This window comes from Tachyglossus aculeatus, chromosome X1 (genome assembly GCF_015852505.1).
Source record: "Tachyglossus aculeatus isolate mTacAcu1 chromosome X1, mTacAcu1.pri, whole genome shotgun sequence".
Classification (NCBI taxonomy): domain Eukaryota; kingdom Metazoa; phylum Chordata; class Mammalia; order Monotremata; family Tachyglossidae; genus Tachyglossus; species Tachyglossus aculeatus.
The window spans coordinates 84,705,095-84,723,717 of record NC_052101.1 but is presented as its reverse complement, the minus strand read 5'-3'; the positions used below and the strand labels follow the sequence as shown (position 1 = coordinate 84,723,717).

At 45.1% G+C, this 18,623-nt stretch overlaps 1 protein-coding gene across 2 annotated transcripts in view; it reads right to left on the bottom strand.

Annotated features, from left to right (window-relative positions):
- Positions 1-8,152: 8,152 nt before the first annotated feature.
- The window catches only part of LRRC36 (leucine rich repeat containing 36), a 31,837-nt gene continuing 21,366 nt past the window's right edge, over positions 8,153-18,623 (bottom strand). Inside the window, exons 7-13 of one of the 2 annotated variants that reach the window (XM_038740067.1) lie at positions 18,112-18,151; positions 15,703-15,833; positions 14,968-15,133; positions 14,524-14,669; positions 12,442-12,565; positions 11,820-11,934; positions 8,153-10,259 (exon numbers count right to left, since the gene is read on the bottom strand). In XM_038740067.1, the coding sequence (XP_038595995.1) occupies positions 10,184-10,259; positions 11,820-11,934; positions 12,442-12,565; positions 14,524-14,669; positions 14,968-15,133; positions 15,703-15,833; positions 18,112-18,151 (798 nt within the window). In that variant the 3' untranslated portion in view covers positions 8,153-10,183. The remainder of the gene's footprint in view (positions 10,260-11,819; positions 11,935-12,441; positions 12,566-14,523; positions 14,670-14,967; positions 15,134-15,702; positions 15,834-18,111; positions 18,152-18,623) is intronic. The other variant, XM_038740068.1, reaches the window with a different exon arrangement.

Here is an 18,623-nt window from a genome sequence, read left to right as displayed (position 1 = left end):
TCTACTTCCCTATGTCTCTGGAACCTGGCCATCAGCTCCTGATCTTTCCCCTCCCCTTCCTCCTCGAATACCCTCTCTACACATCATTGCGCCCAGCAAGAAGGTCACCATATGGTCTTCCTGCATATCCCAAAGTCAACTATGTGCCTCATGTCCACAGCCACTATCTGCTTCTGTCTATCCTTGAGGGGACACACCTTGGAGTTGTGCCCTCAGGGCAAGATGGCACCATAATAGGAGCAGGATGGTAGGTCCCATATTAGAGTTCGTTCCTCCCCCTTTGCAACTAGCTGGATGTTTTTCTTTCTTGGAGCTTTCCTTTCTCTCCTCAGCAACCTAATAGTTGCCATGGGACAGATGGGGCAGTCCTACTCTCAATTATTATTATTATGTTGTTGTTAAGTGCTTACTATATGCCAAACACTGTACTAAGTGCTGGGGTAGATATAGTATCATCCGACTGGTCACAGTCCTGTCCCACATGGGGCTCGCAGTCTAAGTAGGATTGTCCATCAGTGACCCTTTTGGTATCCCTCAGTTCAGCCACTCTTTTCCTCTACTCGTTTTGAGGGCCAGGAACTCTTTCTGTTGACCACACACAGATGACATTTGTCCCAGGCCCTGGTTTTTGTATGTGTTGTACTGGCACAGTACACCGCATATCCCACACAGTGCAGAAGTATATATATCCCTCCAGAACACTTTCTCCTCTGCCAAGCACAACCCCCTGCATGTGCAAACACCAGGAACCCCATTACTTGGATACCCCTCCTCCCTCCCTCAACCCACCAGCTCTGTTGATGGCCATCAGCTCTATGCCATAGCTTTGCTTCATTTTTCAATGGGATTTGCTTTCTTTTTACTTGAAAGTCAAACTAACACCCATCTCTGTACTCACCCAAGTTAGCTGTTGGAGGATTCTCTCTCCTAGCAATCAGTGGTATTTATTCAATCAATCAAATGGTTGTTGAGCACTTACTGTGCGTGGAACACTGTATTAAACACTTGGGAGGGTACAAGTCAAAGGAGTTAATAAACATGTTCCCTGCCCTCAAGGAGTTTACAGTCTGTAGCAAGGAGAGACCCAAAATTGAAATAAATTACAGGCAGGGGAAGTGGCAGACTATAGGGCTGTGGGTGGAGTGAAGAATCCTTCCCTAAGTCCTCTTTCTCTTTTTTTTCCCCCACTCCTTTCTGTATTCCCCTGGCTTGCTCCCTTTATTCATCCCCCCTCCCAGCCCCTCAACACTTATGTACATATCCATAATTTATTTATATTAATGTCTGTCTCCCCATCTAGATGGTAGCTTGCTGTGGGCAGGGAATGTGTCTGTTATATTGTTGCATTGTACTCTCCCAAGTGCTTAGTACAGTGCTCTGCACACAGCAAGTGCTCAATAGATTCAATTGATTGATTGATTGAATACTTATGTTTGTAACTGGTGCAGAAGTGCGCAATGGCGGTTGGGAGGATGAAACTGTGAGAGAGTAGAAATTAATCAAGGAAGGTCCTCTGGAGGAGATGTGATCTCAGAAGGCTTTGAAGATGGGGAGAGCTGTGGTTTGGCAGATATGAAGGGGAAGTTCGTTCCAGGCTCATGAGAGGGCATGAGCAAAGGGTCAGAGGAGGGAGAGATGAGGCATAGGCATAGTCAGTAGGTGAGATTGAGGGAAACAGTGAGTGCCTTAAAGCTGATGGTCAGGGGTTTCTGGTCGACATGGAGAGGAATGGGTGACCATTAGAGGTTTGGTAAGAGAAGGGAGATGGATGTGTGCAGAACAAGTGCAAATTTTCCTAGGGAGAGCTCACAAGTGGACTTAGTGGTATGTAATAGCCTGGCTCAGTGGAAAGAGCCCGGGCTGGGGAGTCAGAAGTCATGGGTTCTAATCCTGGCTCCGCCACTTGACAGCTGTGTGACTTTGGACAAGTCACTTCACTTCTCTGAGCCTCAGTTTCCTCATCTGTAAAATGGGGATTAAGACTGTGAGCCCCACGTGGGACAACTTGATCACCTTGTATCCTCCCCAGTGCTTAGAACAGTAAGCGCTTAACAAATGCCATTATTATTATTATTATTAATAATAATAATTTATGTATTTTTACTAAGAAAACCCTACGGATACGCTACCAGAATGATTGCAGATGGAAGTGGGGCATTCTGGGAGAGATGTGTCTATTGTGTCGTTATGGGTCGGACACAACTCGACAGCGTAAGACAACAACTTCAAAAACCTTGGTCTTGGCTGCATCAATCACCATTAATGCTATGCTTATCCTATGCTAATCTGGTCCAAAGCCTAAGTTTCTTTTGAAAGAGTATCTTCAACCAATATGCCAAGCCAGACAGATGCAGCCAATGAGTGTCCAACTGGGCTGGGAGCACACGAGTTAGAGGGTAGTCATTTGGAAAGGGATATTTAAGCCATTTTCTCTCCTTGTTCACCTTACGAGAGAGCCTCAGTTACCCTCTGAAAACCAGTGTTGAATCCTCATTCAAAGGTATGGTAATGTGGGCCTAGACTATACCCCAAGTTCCCACCAAGCAAACCCCACCCCCTCAGAGGGGGTTGCGGGAGGGCTCCAGTAGGGAAAGACCCTGTTCTGTTCTTGGCAATATTTTCAACTCATCTCTCCCATTCAATCCACATATTCAATCCATCATTAAATCCTGTCAGATCTACCTTCACGGCATCGCAAAAATCCACCCTTTCCTCTACATCTAAACTGCTATTATGTTGATCCAAGCACTAAACCTATCCCACCTTGATTACTGTATCAGCCTCCTTGCTGACCTCCCTGCCTCCTGTCTCTCCCCACTCCTGTCCATACTTCACTCTGTTGCCAGAATCATTTTTCTACAAAAACGTTCAGGTCATGTTTCCCCACTACTCAAAAGACTCCAATGGTTGCTCATCCCCCTCCACATCAAACAGAAACTCCTTACCATAGGCTTTAATAAAGCAGTCATTCATTCATTCATTCAATCATATTTATTGAGCACTTACTGTGTGCAGAGCACTGTACTAAGCGCTTGGAAAGTACAAGTCGGCAACATATAGAGATGGTCCCTACCCAACAACGGGCTCACAGTCTAGAAGGGGGAGACGGACAACTAAACAAAATATGTAGACAGGTGTCAAAATCGTTAGGATAAATAGAATTATAGCTATATTAATTAATTAATTAATGCACATCATTAACAAAATAAATAGAATAGTAAACATGTACAAGTAAAATAGAGTAATAAATCTGCACAAATATGTACAAGTGCTGTGGGGAGGGGAGTCAGTCACCTTTTCCCCTCTTACTGCTCCTCACTACTCTCCTACTACAACCTGGCCACCCCAATTCACTCCTCGAATGCCAACGTTTTCACTCTATCTTGATCTCATTTATCTCGCTGCCACCCCCTTGCCCACCTCCTGCCTCTGGCCTGGAACACCCTCCCACTTCATCTGATGGACGGTCACTCTGCCGACCATCAAAGCTTTATTAAAAGCACCTCTCCTCCAAGATGCCTTCCCTGACTGAACCCTCATTTCCTCTTCTCCCACTCCCTTTTGCACTGCCCTTGCACTTGAATTTACTCCCTTTATTCACCCCTCCCTCAGCCCCACAGCACTTATATACATATCTGGGATTGATTTACATTAAATATGTCTCCTCCTCTAGACTGTAAGCTCAGTATGGTCAGAGAACACACCTGCCAACTCTCTTATATTGTACTCTCCCAAGTGCTTAGTCCAGTGCTCTGCAACAGTAAGTGCTCAATAAATACAATTGATTGATTCTGTGGCAATTAGCAACCATGCATTCCCATCTGTATCAAAGCAGTAACTAAAAGCTTTGGGACCTAACAGCTTTGGGACTTAATTCTGACTAGTTTTCAACTGGTGCTGAATTCAGCCGGAAACCCTGCAAGCGGGCACCGAGACACTCTCCCCTCCGTCAGTGCTTCTTGTCCGCAAATATGAACCCTTCTGGAATGGACACAATATTTTAATGACTCTTCAGTTGGAGAAAAGTTGTACGTACAGAATTTTTAAAGTTTGGGAGTTGGGCAGCACACTATCAGCAAGCCCGGAGAGATTGCCACTCCTACATGCACCTTTGATCTAAAAGAGGGAGCCCCGTCACCCTCTGGAATGGAGGTTAGGGGTGGTTGAGAGGGGCAGGGACAGGGTATTGGGGGACCCAACCTTGGCAACATGCCTCCCAGGAACTGGGGGTAGCTGAGAGATACTGTGAATCAATTCAATGCAGTTCTGTTGGTCAATCGTATTTATTGAGTGCTCACTGTGTGCAGTGCACTGTACTAAGTGCTTGGGAAGGTACAATATAACAGACACATTCCTTGCCACCAAAGAGCTTACAGTCTGGTGGGCAGACACCTCAGCAACCATCCCACCTAGCCCAGCCCCCGTAGAACAATAGCACCCACTTCCACATTAAATCAGGCTCTTCCCCAGCTTCAGTTAACCCACTCCCAGAAAAATCTATCTTTCAATCAATGGGATTTAGCTTTCCTTAGCTTTATCAGAAGCCCAGAGCTACCTCGTCTATTTCATGCTTTCCACCACGAATCCACCTGCATGACTATGCCCACAACTCCTTCTCTAAGGAAAACTGAGTTTAATGTTACAGCTGCAGCTCCTCTGAGTACCTCCTGTTCCATCCCTTACCCTGAGCTAATGGGAACTTCCTGGAGGGACATTCGCTTGAAGGATGCTGGGAGTGTCTAAAGAGAGAGAGACAAACTCCTGGATTTAGGATGAGCCCTGTTTTGTATTGATGGAAGAAGGAGCAGGGCTGAGACTCTCCTTCCCCACTTCGAAGAGCTGCTGGTAGATGGTTTTGTGCAAGCTTGTTGTGGGGAGGGAATGTGTCTACCAACTCTGTTATTATTAATAATAAAAATAAAAATAATAATGGTATTTGTTAAGCACTTACTATATGCCAAGCACTGTTCTAAGCTCTGGGGCAGATACAAGGTTATTAGGTTGTCCCACATGGGACTCACAGTCTTAATCCCCATTTTACAGGTGAGGCAACTGAGGCACAAAGAAGTGACTTGCCCAAAGTCACACAGCTATGTGGCAGAGCCGGGATTTGAACCCACGACCTCTGACTCCCAAGCCCATGCTCTTTCCACTAAGCCACACTGCTTCTCTGTTATAACAATATAACTCTGTTATATTATATATGTATATATAATATACATGTACATAATATATATGTACATGTGTACATATGTGTATAATGTATATAATATATAACAGAGTTATATTGTACTCTCCCAAGCACTTAGTACGGTGCTCTGCACACAGTAAGCACTCAATAAATACAATTGACAATAAATAAATACAATAAATACAATACAATTCTCCCCCTTTTAGACTGTGAGCCCACTGTTGGGTAGGGACTGTCTCTATATGTTGCCAATTTGTACTTCCCAAGCACTTAGTACAGTGCTCTGCACATAATAAGCGCTCAATAAATACGATTGATGATGATGATGATGAATTGACTGACTGAGGGGTGGTGATGCCAGAGGGTTGGGCCTGTTCCACACTCACTCTCACAGAGTGAGGAGTTTACTCCATGCCCAAAGCCAGGATATTGGGCACTGTGGAACTCAGCAGCTAAGGGTGTTTGCCTTAAACCTTCAGGCATGTAGACCAGGGCCCCAGACTGGAAACTCACGTGTTCTACAAATCCTTTTTTTTTTTTTTTTTTGCAAGGGAAGTGCGGGGGGACAGCACTGGTCTACAGCACCCAGGGGGAGGGGGGATTAAAGGAGGTGCCAGTTTCTCCCAGTTAATCATGGAGTTCCTGGACCAAAGGAAATGAACACCTATAGGATTCACTTCAGCTTTCTAGCCAACCTCAATGTTCAGGCTGGTATTTTCCAGAGATGGAAATACAGCTCTCAGACTCATTTCTTACAAAGTCTTTCTCTTGCTTTGAGCAGACGGTAAGGTCTCAATAAATACCATTGCTGATGATGATTACGATGATGGGCTACTTTGCTACTGTAGTTAAGGCTTAGTCTGCAAGGCGTTGGCCTCCCTCTGCCCTACCCCCTTCCCCTCCCCACAGCACTTGTATATATTTGTACATATTTATTACTCTATTTTATTAATGATGTGTAGATAGCTGCAATTCTATTTATTCTGATGGTATTGACACTTGTCTACTTGTTTTGTTGTCTGTCTCCCTCTTCTAGACTGTGAACCCATTGTTGGGTAGGGACCGTCTCTAGCTGTTGCCGATTTGTACTTCCCAAGCGCTTAGTACCGTGCTCTGTACACAGTAAGTGCTGAATAAATACGATTGAATGAATGAATGAATGATGGATACCCTCTCTCAGCATGAAACCAAATAGTTTAAAGGTTTATTTGTGTCTAATAATAAATTGGATCTGGAGTACAGCTCCCACCTAAGCACTATGACCTAGCAGATACTTGAGATTCAGTACATCATTATCATTCAGTCTCTTCTGTTTCACCCTCTCTGACCTAAAAAGGGATAGATGTGTTGGGCTGATGTTGCCTCTTTTAAAAATGATATTTGTTAAATACTTATTATGTGACAAAGTACTTTACTAAGCACTGGGGTAGATACAAGATAATCAGGTTGGAGACAGTCCCTGTCCCATATGGGGCTCCCAGTCTTAATCCCCATTTTACAGATAAGGTAACCAAGGCACAGAGAAGTGAAGGGACTTACCCAAGATCATAGAGCAGTTGTGGCGGTGGTGGGATTGGAACCCAAGTCCTCTGACTCCCAGGACCATGGTGTTTCCACTAGGCCATGCTGTTTCTCTCTTAAAACCCAACCCACTTTGAAAGATTATCCATCCCTGCCACCCACCCCTGCAGAGTCCGGGTGGCTGAAATCTTTAAGCAGAAGTTGAGGTTAACCTCCCTGGACTGTGCTGAGCACCCCCAGGGCTGCTCCCCTTAACTTGCACAGGTTGGTGAAGTGACTTCAAGAGATTGGGAGATGGGTCTTTTAAAAAATAGGATATTGACATAAAGGGCTACTTTAAAAAAACTCTCCTGGATGTCCTGTAGACCAAGAGGGAGTCAGAGCAAAGCTAGATTGAAAAATTGCCCCATTTTACCTTTCAGAAACAAAGGTGGGAAACGTGGGTGGTTTAAGGGGAACTAGGTTATTTCCCAACAAATATGAGAAGTGGAGCTTTGACGGTGAACAGGTCTCCCAAGTGTTGAGCACATGATGTTCATGGAAACCATTTCAGGACAACTTTCACCACCAGACCTACTTCTCCAGAGAAGGAAATCACAGCACCCCTCAAACGCATCCCAAGGTCTTCCGACACTCACAAGCAGCAGAGCGAATGCACCCCGGCTGTTGCCTTCCTGCCGCAACACCCAGCGCCCTTGGCACCCTCCTCTACCAGACTGCCACACTGCCTCCCCGGCATCCCGTACAACCTCCCCTTCGATTCATTGAGAAACCTCCATCCCTACTTACCTGGCACCACCCCGATGGGTTGGGAAAAAGCAGCCGCAGCCTGGCACCACTTCCTTAAAACCCTGGGAAGTCTGTGGCGGCTGCTGCTGTAGCAGTCACCGTGGTTACTACACAAGGAGCCTGAAATTCTGTTGCTCTAGCCCCAGTACCCTACCGATCTTTGTTTTTTGTCTTTATGTTGTCTTAGTGTTTCATTTCATCTCTTCTTATGTGCTGCCAGCCCCCAACTTTTTATTTTTGGATTGTGAGCCCCCTGAGGGCCAGAGACCATATGCAATTCCCAGATGTGTATTCTTTCTCAGCACTTACTACAGTACTCTGAACACAGTAAGTGCTTAAGACATGTTTTTACTACTACAACTACTACCAGGTTCAATAGCTTTAGGAAGAGACTTCAGACTCAACCCTACCCTTGACCCGCACACCAGGAAAATTGGAAGCAGGAAAATGTCTTCGGGCTGATGATCACTCAGCAGGCCTAGGTCTGTGGGAAGAGGCCAAAGGACATCTCATCATTGCTATGTATTTCCCAATTGAGCCCATGGCTCTCAACCCTAGTGACTGGTGCTACTGCTGTCTAGGGGTCGCTGGAAAGAAGAACAGAGACAGGCTCACTGGAGAGCAATTCCAGTGAAGGGATATAATGGGTCAAACACCTTTATTTCTAAAAGAATGAGAAATCAGTCCAAAACCTTTCCAATCAAGAATAAGCATACAGTGTTGGATACAAAGAGCTTATTAGTAGCTTTAAACTAACTGGAACAAAAATGCTACTGCCTCTCAGCATGGAACTGAACTCTTTAATCTAGCCCTTTCAGCTAGAATGCTAAACCAAACCTCCTACTCTTTCTAGGGTGGGCAGTTGCTGTGTTCTGCAATAGTAACCAGCTTCAAGAATCATCTGGCAGTAACTGGTGCCCCAGTATCTAGGGTTGGATGGAAATTTGGACAGAGATAGATTTACTGGTGGGTAATGCCCGTGAAGGGGTTTGATATGTCAAACACCTTTGCTTATTTCTAAAAGTACGAAAGGACTAAAACTAGCCAAAAACCATACCAATTTAAAATATACAGTGTTGGATATGAAGAGCTAAAGAACAGCTTAAAATAGACTGGAACAACAATGCCACTGCCTCTTGGCTTGGAACTGTACCTTTAAACCTATTTTAGCCCTTTCAGCTAGAGCACTAAACCAGATATCTTGCTCCCTCTAGAGTGGGCAGCTGCTAAGTCATCTTGTCCTGCAATGATGACCAGTATCTCAAATGATCTGGCAGTGACTGGTGCCACTGATGTCCGTGGATGAATGGAAAGATGGACCCTTTCAGCTAGAGCACTAAACCAGACAGTTTTCTCCCTCTAGAGTAGGCAGCGGCAAAGTCATCTTGTCCTGCAATGATGACCAGCATCTCGAGTGATCTGGCAGTGACTGGTGCCACTGATGGCTATGGGTGGATGGAAAGATGGACAGAGACAGATTCACTGGCGAGTAATGCCAGTGAAGGGGTACAGTCTTGTCAAAAACCTTAGCTTATTTCTAAAAGAATGAACAAAGAAAAACCTTCCCATTCTAAAACAAAAATATACTATGTTGACTACAAGGAGCTCACTAATAGGCTAAAAACAAACTGAAACAATGCCCCAACCTCTCGACTAAGAACCTAACCCTTAAATCTAATCTAGACCTCCTGCACCCCCTAGAGTGGGCAGTTGCTGAGTCACTAGAATCTGCAATACTGACCAGAGTCACGGGTCATCTGGCAGTGACTGGTACCACTGTTATCCATGGGTGGATGGAAAGATGGACAGAGACAAATTCACTGGCGAGTAATGCCAGTGAAGGGGTAGGGTCTTGTCAAACACCTTAGCTTATTTCTAAAAGGACCAAAGAACAAAAACATTTCCAATCTAGAACAAAACAGCCCATGCTGGCTACAAAGAGCTTAATAACAGACTAAAACCAAACTGGAACAATGCCACAGCCTCTCAGCTTGGAACTGAACCCTTAAATCTAATCTAATTGAGGTCTTTTCTGCTAGAGCACTACACCAAGACTTCTTGTGCCCTGTAGAATGGGAAGTTGCTGATTCACTGGGATCTGCAATATTGATCAGCATCATGGGGCATTTGGCAGTGAATGGTACCACTGGTATCCATGGGTGGATGGAAAGTTGGAAAGAGGAGAAATTCTCTGGCAAGTAATTCCAGCAAAAGAGTCTGGTCTGTCACAAATCTTTGTAGCCAACATCTGCCAAAGAGCTTAATAACAGCATTAAACCAACTGGAAAAATGACATGGCCTCTCAGTTTGGAACTGAATCCTTAAATCCAATCTAATCTAGCCTTTTTGGCTAGAGCCCTGTACCAGACCTATTGTTCCCACTAGAGTGGGCAGTTGCTGCTGAGTCACTGTTTCCTGCAATGCTGACCAGCATCACCAGTGACTGGTGCCACTAGTGCCAATCTACAATTGGATGGATGGGAATATGGACAGAGACAGATTCACTAGAGAGTAATGCCAGTGAAGAGATTTGGTCTGTCAAATACCTTTGCTTATTTCTAAAAGAAACAAAGAACAAAAACTTTCTAATCTAGAACAAACATACAATGTTGCCTATAAAGAGCTTAATAACAACTTAAAATAAACGGGAACAACAATGCTTCTCGACTTGGAACTGAACCCTTAAATCTTCTCAGAGGACTGGACTTGGTCTTTATTCAACTGCTGCAGCAGGTATTCATTGGTCTTCACTAGGCACCTGAACAGTGGCAAGAAGACACTCAGAAACAACAGCACAAAGACACATCCCTAACTTCCACCAAACCCAAACTGTTGTTACCTTCATTAGAATTAGTTATTTTGAACAGATGACAGAGGCAAAGCAGCCCCAGCTGCCCTCCCTCTTTCTTGGGCAGAAAAAACCTGTTTGGGGACAGTTCTAATTTTAATTGCCCCAGGGGAAGAGGACATAGGTAGGAAACAGAAGGCAAGGAACAAAAGACTTTAGAATTGGGTGCAGCCTATTTATGGAAGGGATTTAAGTGAGGAAAATGGCTTTTTGGGACCAGTCAAAATCAAAATCCTCAGGTCCAAACATTTATTCGGAGAGTGTCATGCAAAAAGAGCCACTTACCACTCCCTAGTTCCACCTCAGGAACACTGATCAGTTCGTATACCTGTTTGGCCAGTAGCCTTTTCTTTCTTTCAATCCCAAACCCAGTTTCCCACCACCCTCTAAAATGTAAACTTGTGGGCAGGGAATGTGTCTATCAACTCCGTTATACTGTCCTCTACCAGCACTTAGTACAGTACTCTGCACGCAGTAAGTGCTCAATGAATATGACTGATCGATTAATTTTCATTTCCCCCCCAGGAAGCCTCACAGCAGCTTCCCAAATCCAGGCTGGCTGGCAGCAGGGTGAGGGGAGAACTGCTGAACCCCCAACACTTCTGGGCATCAATTGGGCAGACTCCCAGACCAATACGGGTATATATGCCCGAATGCAATTTCACAGCCAAAAAAAAAAAAAATCAGTGCCTGCAATAGGATTGCCACTGATCCCAAAATGACAAAACAATTAAGCTAGTTGCCAAACTCCACTTTGGTCAATTAGAAATAGAACTGAAAAGATTTGCTTCATTAATATGCAGGTGGGGGTTTTTTTCCTCCTAAATAAATGTCAGTTTTGTCCCATGTAGATTCTTCCTCAGCCTCCAATTCTGCATCCTACAATTTATTGTGGTTCCTCTTTGCTCTTCAATATTCTAATTATCTTAGGGAGTTATCCGGGGCTTAGCATTTGCATGTCTCCTTTGACTATTTGAAGGTGAGAATTAAGCATTGGAGGCAGAAGGTGAGACAGGCGGGAAAAGATGCTTGCGAAGAATATGTGGACAATCTTAACAAGTCTCAGGAAAATTTGCTTCGTAAACATTTCTCCCTGTACAGCTAGGCAGCCTCCTCTCTCCATTTACATTCTTAGATTCAAGCCCCTCCAGGGCCAGGGGCCACATCTGATTTCCACTTGCGAGTCGCTATAAATTGGAAATGATTCAGTGACATCATAATAATAATTCTTTCCCAGAACTTAGTACAGTGCCCACACACTGTAAGTGCTTAATAAATACCACAACCATTACTACTACTAATAAACAGTCATAACAGCTTGCAATGAAATGTGCCAGTGTTCTTGGGCACTAACCTGGGACCTGCTTCGCCCAACCAGTAAGGTTAGTTTGTACGTGTAAAGATTTCTGCACATATGTGAACTTCAAGAACACAGAATGAGTAAAGAGTAACAATCAGATTCTCCCATACCTCTGAGTTAGGTGGAGAAGTTGTGATGCCTCTTCCACTTTCTTCAATCGGGCAACTTCCTGGGTCAGATATATTACCTGAAAATTGAGCTGTTGATTTTTTTTGAGCAGATCATCTAGAAAGAACAGAATGCCTGAGGTGAGCAAGATCCCAAGTTACCAGGCTACAATAAGGTGAACAGATTCCCCATGTTCCAGGTCCCCAGAAAAAGGGATTTGGGGGGGGGGGGAAGAGAGAGAGAGAGAGAGAGAGAGAGAGAGAGAGAGAGAGAGAGAGAGAGAGAGAGAGAGAGAGAGAGAAAGAGAGAGAGAGAGAGAGAGAGAAAGAGAGAGAGAGAGAGAGAAAGAGAGAGAGAGAGAGAGAGAGAGAGAGAGAAAGAGAGAGAGAGAGAGAGAGAGAGAGAGAGAGAGAAAGAGAGAGAGAGAGAGAGAGAAAGAGAGAGAGAGAGAGAGAGAGAAAGAGAGAGAGAGAGAGAGAGAGAGAAAGAGAGAGAGAGAGAGAGAGAAAGAGAGACAGAGAGAGAGAGAGAGAGAGAGAGAGAGAGAGAGAGAGAGAGAGAGAGAGAGAACAAGGGCCAAAGAAGACAGGCCTTGCTGAACACACACAGTTTACCTAAACTCACCATAAGACAAGAATGACTTTCCACTACTACTAGAGTCTAAAGATGCTCCCTCCATTTTTTGAGCCTGATCATTCAAAATGAGGTTTTCCTTCAGCAGTCTGATGAATTTTTCCTTCAACATTTCCTTCAGAGAAAAAAAATAAAAAAGCACCCACAAAGTTTAGGATTTCTGGGACTGTGAGCATCTTCCACCTGACCAGAAACCAACAGAAAGTAGCTCATCCTGAGTTCTCAGTCAGACACCAACTCCTTTGCAGAAACAGTCCAAGTGACAGCAAACAGAAGTGTCAATGCCAGCCCACACCAGAACTACACACCGTAAGTGGCTGGAAGAGATAGCTCCACCACACCAAACCCTGAACTGCCCATCCAGAGCAAAGCAGTCAGTCAATCCCCAGATCAGGATTCTGTGGCATTCCACTAAATGTTTCTTCAGCTGGAGAATGACTAAGGCTCCAAAGATCCCAAAGAGGCAGTAAATCCTCCATTAAGGCTGTGAGTTAGTGGGCTAGTCTTCCACTCCTGCCTGCCACCACTGGGGAGAAACCTCGGCCCACAGAAGTTGGGCGAGCAAAAGCTAAGTCCACAGTTCTGGTCCTGGAGTTCCCTGCTCATCAGGGCTCTGGAATCTGTGGGATGTTGCCCTCCCTCCGGAGGAAACCCCTACCCCAAAAGTGGAGGACAGGCAGACAGAATGAAGCTGCCTTCCAAACCGTTAGGACCCTGGGAAGGTTATGATTGATGGACCAAGGGTAGTCCTGCTGGGATCAATAATAACAATAATTAGGATGATATTTGTTAAGTGCTTACTGTGTGCCGAGCACTGTACTAAGCGCTGGGGTAGATACGAGGTAATGAGGTTGTCCCACATGGGGCTCACAGTCTTAATCCCCATTTTACAGATGAGAGAACTGAGATCCAGAGAAGTGATTTACCCAAAGTTACACAGCTGATAAACAGCAGAGCCGGGATTAGAACTCATGACCTCTGACTCCCAAACCAGGGCTCTTGCCACTGAGCCACGCCACTTAACCTGGGGCCTCCTTCCTCCTAGTAGCCATGAGTGCTGCTTTCATTGTGGTCCCATTGTTGGTTTGGCTGAGATTTACCCCATAACTTATCTATTTTGCTGGGTTTCTGTTGTCATTTCCCCCCTTCGTAATAATAATAATAATGATGGTATTTGTTAAGTGCTTACTATGTGCCAAGCACTGTTCTAAGTGCTGGGGTAGACACAAAGTAATCAGGTTATCCCATGTGGGATGAGGTAACTGAGGCACAGAGAAGTGAAGTGACTTGCCCAAGGTCACACAGAAGACAAGTGGCAAAGCCGGGATTAGAACCCATGACCTCTGACTTCCAAGCCTGTGCTCTTACCACTAGGAAGTGATAAATCCTCTAAAGACCAGGGATGGCACCTGACAATCCTCATACTTTTCCCCAGTTTTTAGTACAGTGCTTCACCCAAAGTCATAAATAAGGTGAGCAGGAACCAGTCCTCTTTTCCCTCAGCAGGCAATGATGGCCCAAGAGCCTCGGCTTCCTCCCACAGGAAAGAAGGACCCTTCTCCTTTTCCAAACCCAACCACCACCTCCAGTGGTCTCTGTCTTGAATCACCTTGAGTTCTAGGGGTTTTCTATTCTGCTTCAGTTCTTGCCTTGAAATATCTAGGGTCAGGGAAAGGATTTAACTGAGAATCCTGGATCAGTTCAACAGAGAGGTGTGATACCGAAAAAACGTCCCCCTCGCCCCCCCCCCCAATCACATCATCATCATCATCATCATCATCAATCGTATTTATTGAGCACTTACTGTGTGCAGAGCACTGTACTAAGCGCTTGGGAAGTACAAGTTGGCAACATATAGAGACAGTCCCTACCCAGCAGTGGGCTCATCCACTTTATCGAACAGGCAGCTGGAAACCGACTGAATTGGAAACTTTATACCACTCATTTAGGCATTCCAGCTGTTGGATTCCATTGTCCATAAAGGTTTAGGGGTGATTCTTTTTTCGAGCAAAAGGTTGCTTCATCACTTTACTCTGCATACCAAGGGATGAGAGGGCAAAGGAACATGCCTACCAGGCTTACAGGGCTGTCAAGAGGCCTTGTGGACTCAACTTCAGGATCTCTTCTGGATGAGGCTTTCAGCTTCTCTTCAGCCAGGATAGGAGCATCCTGATAAGCAGGGGAAGGGTTCAAGCTCAAGATCATATCTTTGGCCACATCTGCAAAAAAATCAGTGGAGAAAACAGAAGGACTCTGAAAGCAACAGTATGGATTTTCAGGTCGGGAGCTCCTTACTGGGAAATAATTTTTGTAAAATCAATATGGGCACATCCATTTTCTGGAAATTTTGGAATGGAAAATACTTTCCATCTTTCCAAGTAGAAAGAAAAGAAAAAGAAGTGCCCACCTCTCTCCCCTGAGACTGCTCCTAGGCGCTCAAAATTATAGTCAGGTTATAGTATCAGTTACAAGATAAACCAAACAATTGCTCTAGAGACAGAGGATTGATCCACTCACCAAGAAACTTATTGTTGAGGAGCAGGGAGGCAGAACCCCTCCAGTGCTGATCAATCAGCTCCAAGAATTGGCTGAGGACAGAGGCTACATGTGAGATTCTTATAGAGCTGGGGGTACTCTGGTGTCCTGGCATATCCTGCGCACTCTCCTGGCCCCGGGGATGAGGCTTGAAAAAAGAAGAAAGAACACCAGCCAGACGTCAGTCTTACCTCTTCAAAAGCATCAGGAAAGGCAGGGAAGGCCAGGAAATTATAATGCCCACACAATGGACTGTTTGGTTTCATCTTTCAGTTGTGGCCGGCAGTCCAGTAATATTCAACAGGAAAAGAAATCCACCTAAGTCAAAACTTCCTGTTTTCCAAAAGCTTCCTGACCCTGTTTATTAACTTTGTTGTGGGCTGGGGATATGTCTGCCAACTCTGTTGTATTGTACTCTCCCAAGCACTTAGTACAGTACTCTGCACATATTAATGCTCAATAAATACCACTGATTGTCTCTCCCATTGCCTCTGCCCTCACACTGGGGCAGGGAAAGAGCTGAAGCACAGGGAGGGGAGAGAACTGGACCCAGAGCACACAGATCATAAGCTTCTGCCTTCCAGTCCTAAGCTACTGGTTCCCATTCCTGTTTACTTGGGGTGACAAGCCAGGAATACCTCCCTCTAAGGGAACCCTGTGCTGATCTGAGACCTCATAGTGTTCTTCTTTCCAGAGCGTCAACAAGAAAATACTTGCCTCACTACAGGTGGCACCTCGCAAACTATCTTTCGGCATCGCAGCTGCTGGGGGACACTCTTCTTGCTTAAATCCCCCTCGAGATTGGCTCACAGACTTCTTGCTCTTGTGTTCCCTGTCTTCTAGAGAATCTGAAAGCAAAAGGGTTCTCAGAGTTTCCAGTGGTAGTGGGTTTTTTTTATTTTAATGGTATTTATAAGGCAGTATGTGCCAGGCACTGTAATAAGCGCTGGGGTAGGTACAAGATAATCAGGTTGGGCACAGTCCATGTCCCACATGGGAATCACAGTCTTAACCCCCATTTTACAGATTAAGTTACTGAGGTACCAAGGAGTTAAATGCCTTGCCCAAGGTCACACAGCAGATAAGTAGTGGAGTTGGGTTTAGAACCCAGGTCCTCATACTCCCAGGCCCCTGCTCTTTCCACTAGGCAATGCTGCTGCTTCTGTTCCTGTTGCTTGAGAAAGAACAAGGTATGGGTGTCTCATGACCAAGGCTTGGGGCTAACTGTTCCTCTATGAGAGAGAGAGAGAGAGAGAGAAAGAGGTGGGGGGGGGGGGGGCAATACAGATCTGTAAAAGAAAACAGGACATTAGTCTGTCCAAAAGAGAGTTTCATTACTTCACTTTCTTATTCATACAAGTCATTTCTCCATGAATTTAAGAATGACAGAGCAGGAGTGAGTGAATTTATACAAAAAGAGAAACAAACCCTAAACCCTAGAGAAGCAGCGTGGCTCAGTGGAAAGAACATGGGCTTCGGAGTCAGAGGTCATGGGTTCAAATCCCGGCTCCGCCACTTGTCAGATGTGTGACTTTGGGCAAGTCACAACTTCTCTGTGCCTCAGTGACCTCATCTATGAAATGGGGATTAAGACTGTGAGCCCCCCGTGGGACAACCTGATCACCTTATAACCTCCCCAGCGTTTAGAACAGTGCTTTGCACATAGTAAGTGCTTAATAAATGCCATCATTATTATTATTAATTAGCCCGGTTGCCGGACCCCCAAAATAACATCCCCAGTCAAAGAAAAAGCATGACAGCCTAATAATAATGGTATCCGTTAAACATTTACTATGTGCCAAGTACTTTAGTGGTAACTACATGTTAATCAGATCAGAAAAGTCCCAGCCCCACAAGGGGCTCACAGTCTAAGTAGAAGGAAAACCAGCTAGTGAATCCTCCATTATACCTGCACAAGTGTAAGGAAGGAGCTGGCCCTCCATGGTATTAACCAGCTCCTCAAAACAGGTGCTGGAGCTGAGACACTGAGCTCCTACATGGCTTGAAATCCTGATTAAATATCAAAATGGGCAAACAATTTCTTGAACACGGCCTTCCCACTACTTCAGTTAAGACCCGGCCCCAAGGTAACTGCATTCTAAAGCCCAACAGACTCTGGCCCTGTTAGGTCAGAAAGAGAAATTCAAAGTGAGGACTTTCCCCAGATAAGCCCCACTGCATCCAGGTCCCTCCGCAAATTTAAATCTGGTGCCAGCCTGCAAGAAGAGTCCTGCTGATCTCTAGACTGTAAGCTCATTATCTCTAGACTGCAAGCTTGTTATGGGCAGAGGATATATCTGCTAATTTTGTTGTACTGTATTCTTCCAAGCACTTAGTACAGTGCACATAGTATATGCTCAATAAATACCATTGATTGATCTCCAGGGTCATAACAAAATGCAAGGAGAAACCTCTTGTGAGGGTTATACTTCTGAGGCTCTAGAGTTTTAAAAAGCCTTCTTGAGAAACAAGATAGCCACAGCAAGCACACAGGGAATGCTGCCTGCAGGAAACAGACTTGAGTGGCTGGCCTTTGAGAACCAATCACGCACTATTCCTGATCCTCCTGCCCTTTGCACTAAAGGGTCTGAATTGCCTGGGCACAGCCCAATCCTAGCCCTCGCACTTTGCCACCAGGCTAGTGAGTTTGATGAGTAATGTCGAGCTGAGAGGGCATGAGCCCCTAGAGGCACATGGCTCCTTGCCCCATAAAGAATATAGCCACTGGAGGGGATGGCACTTGTCTTTTCTGGTGGGTTTCTCCTAGAAGTGCAGCCTTGGAACTGTCCCACAGTTACTACCTGAGCCAGAATTATTGGCTATGCAGGGGAGTAGGCATTTTTTAAAATCTGAGGAAACTAACAGTGACCAAAGGTGGCACCGGCCAACTCTGAACCTCTTCTTCATTATTAGGATGAACTGCCATATTCAGGATGAGAAAAGGAGAACCTAAATTCACTCTTCAAACAGACTGGCCCCCAACGGCCAGAAAAAAAAATGAATGGGAGAGAACGGTCCTGATTGGGTTCCAGAACCAAATCACCCTCCTGAGCCCATTCCTCAAAGCCTAGGAATTATCTGAACTGGGCAGGTGATGGGAGGGGGAAACACAGGCTGGACATTTACCTTCACTGGCATGAGACTGCAGAACCAATCTTGCTGAATCCTGTAACAGAAGGAGATTTGAAAGAGCAATTGAAAAACTGCTAGGTAAAGAAACGGAAATCACTCTCCCATTACCAAGAATTTCCGTCAAACTGGGAAAAATCCAGACAAAGGCCCAGTGTACAATCCACCAAACCGATAACAAACCCAGGGGCTTCCAAAATGTGCTTCAGCACATATCAAGGCCCTCAGTTAAAACCCACTTCAGTGTCAGAACTTCTACTCAGGCCATACTTCCCAATTTCTTCAATGAATGGAATTTATTGAGCACAGCACTACACTAAGCGCTTGGGAAAATACAACACAACAGACATGATCCTTGCCAACATAAGGCTATAGGGGGAGCTTATTACAGGAGCTTAGAGCAGGGGGAGACAGACATTAAAATAATGCCCACCTATCTCCTTGTGTTTATTTTAGGCCTTTTTGTATTGAGGAGGCTGCTGTACTATAAGAGTTGTCTTTCTGGCCAC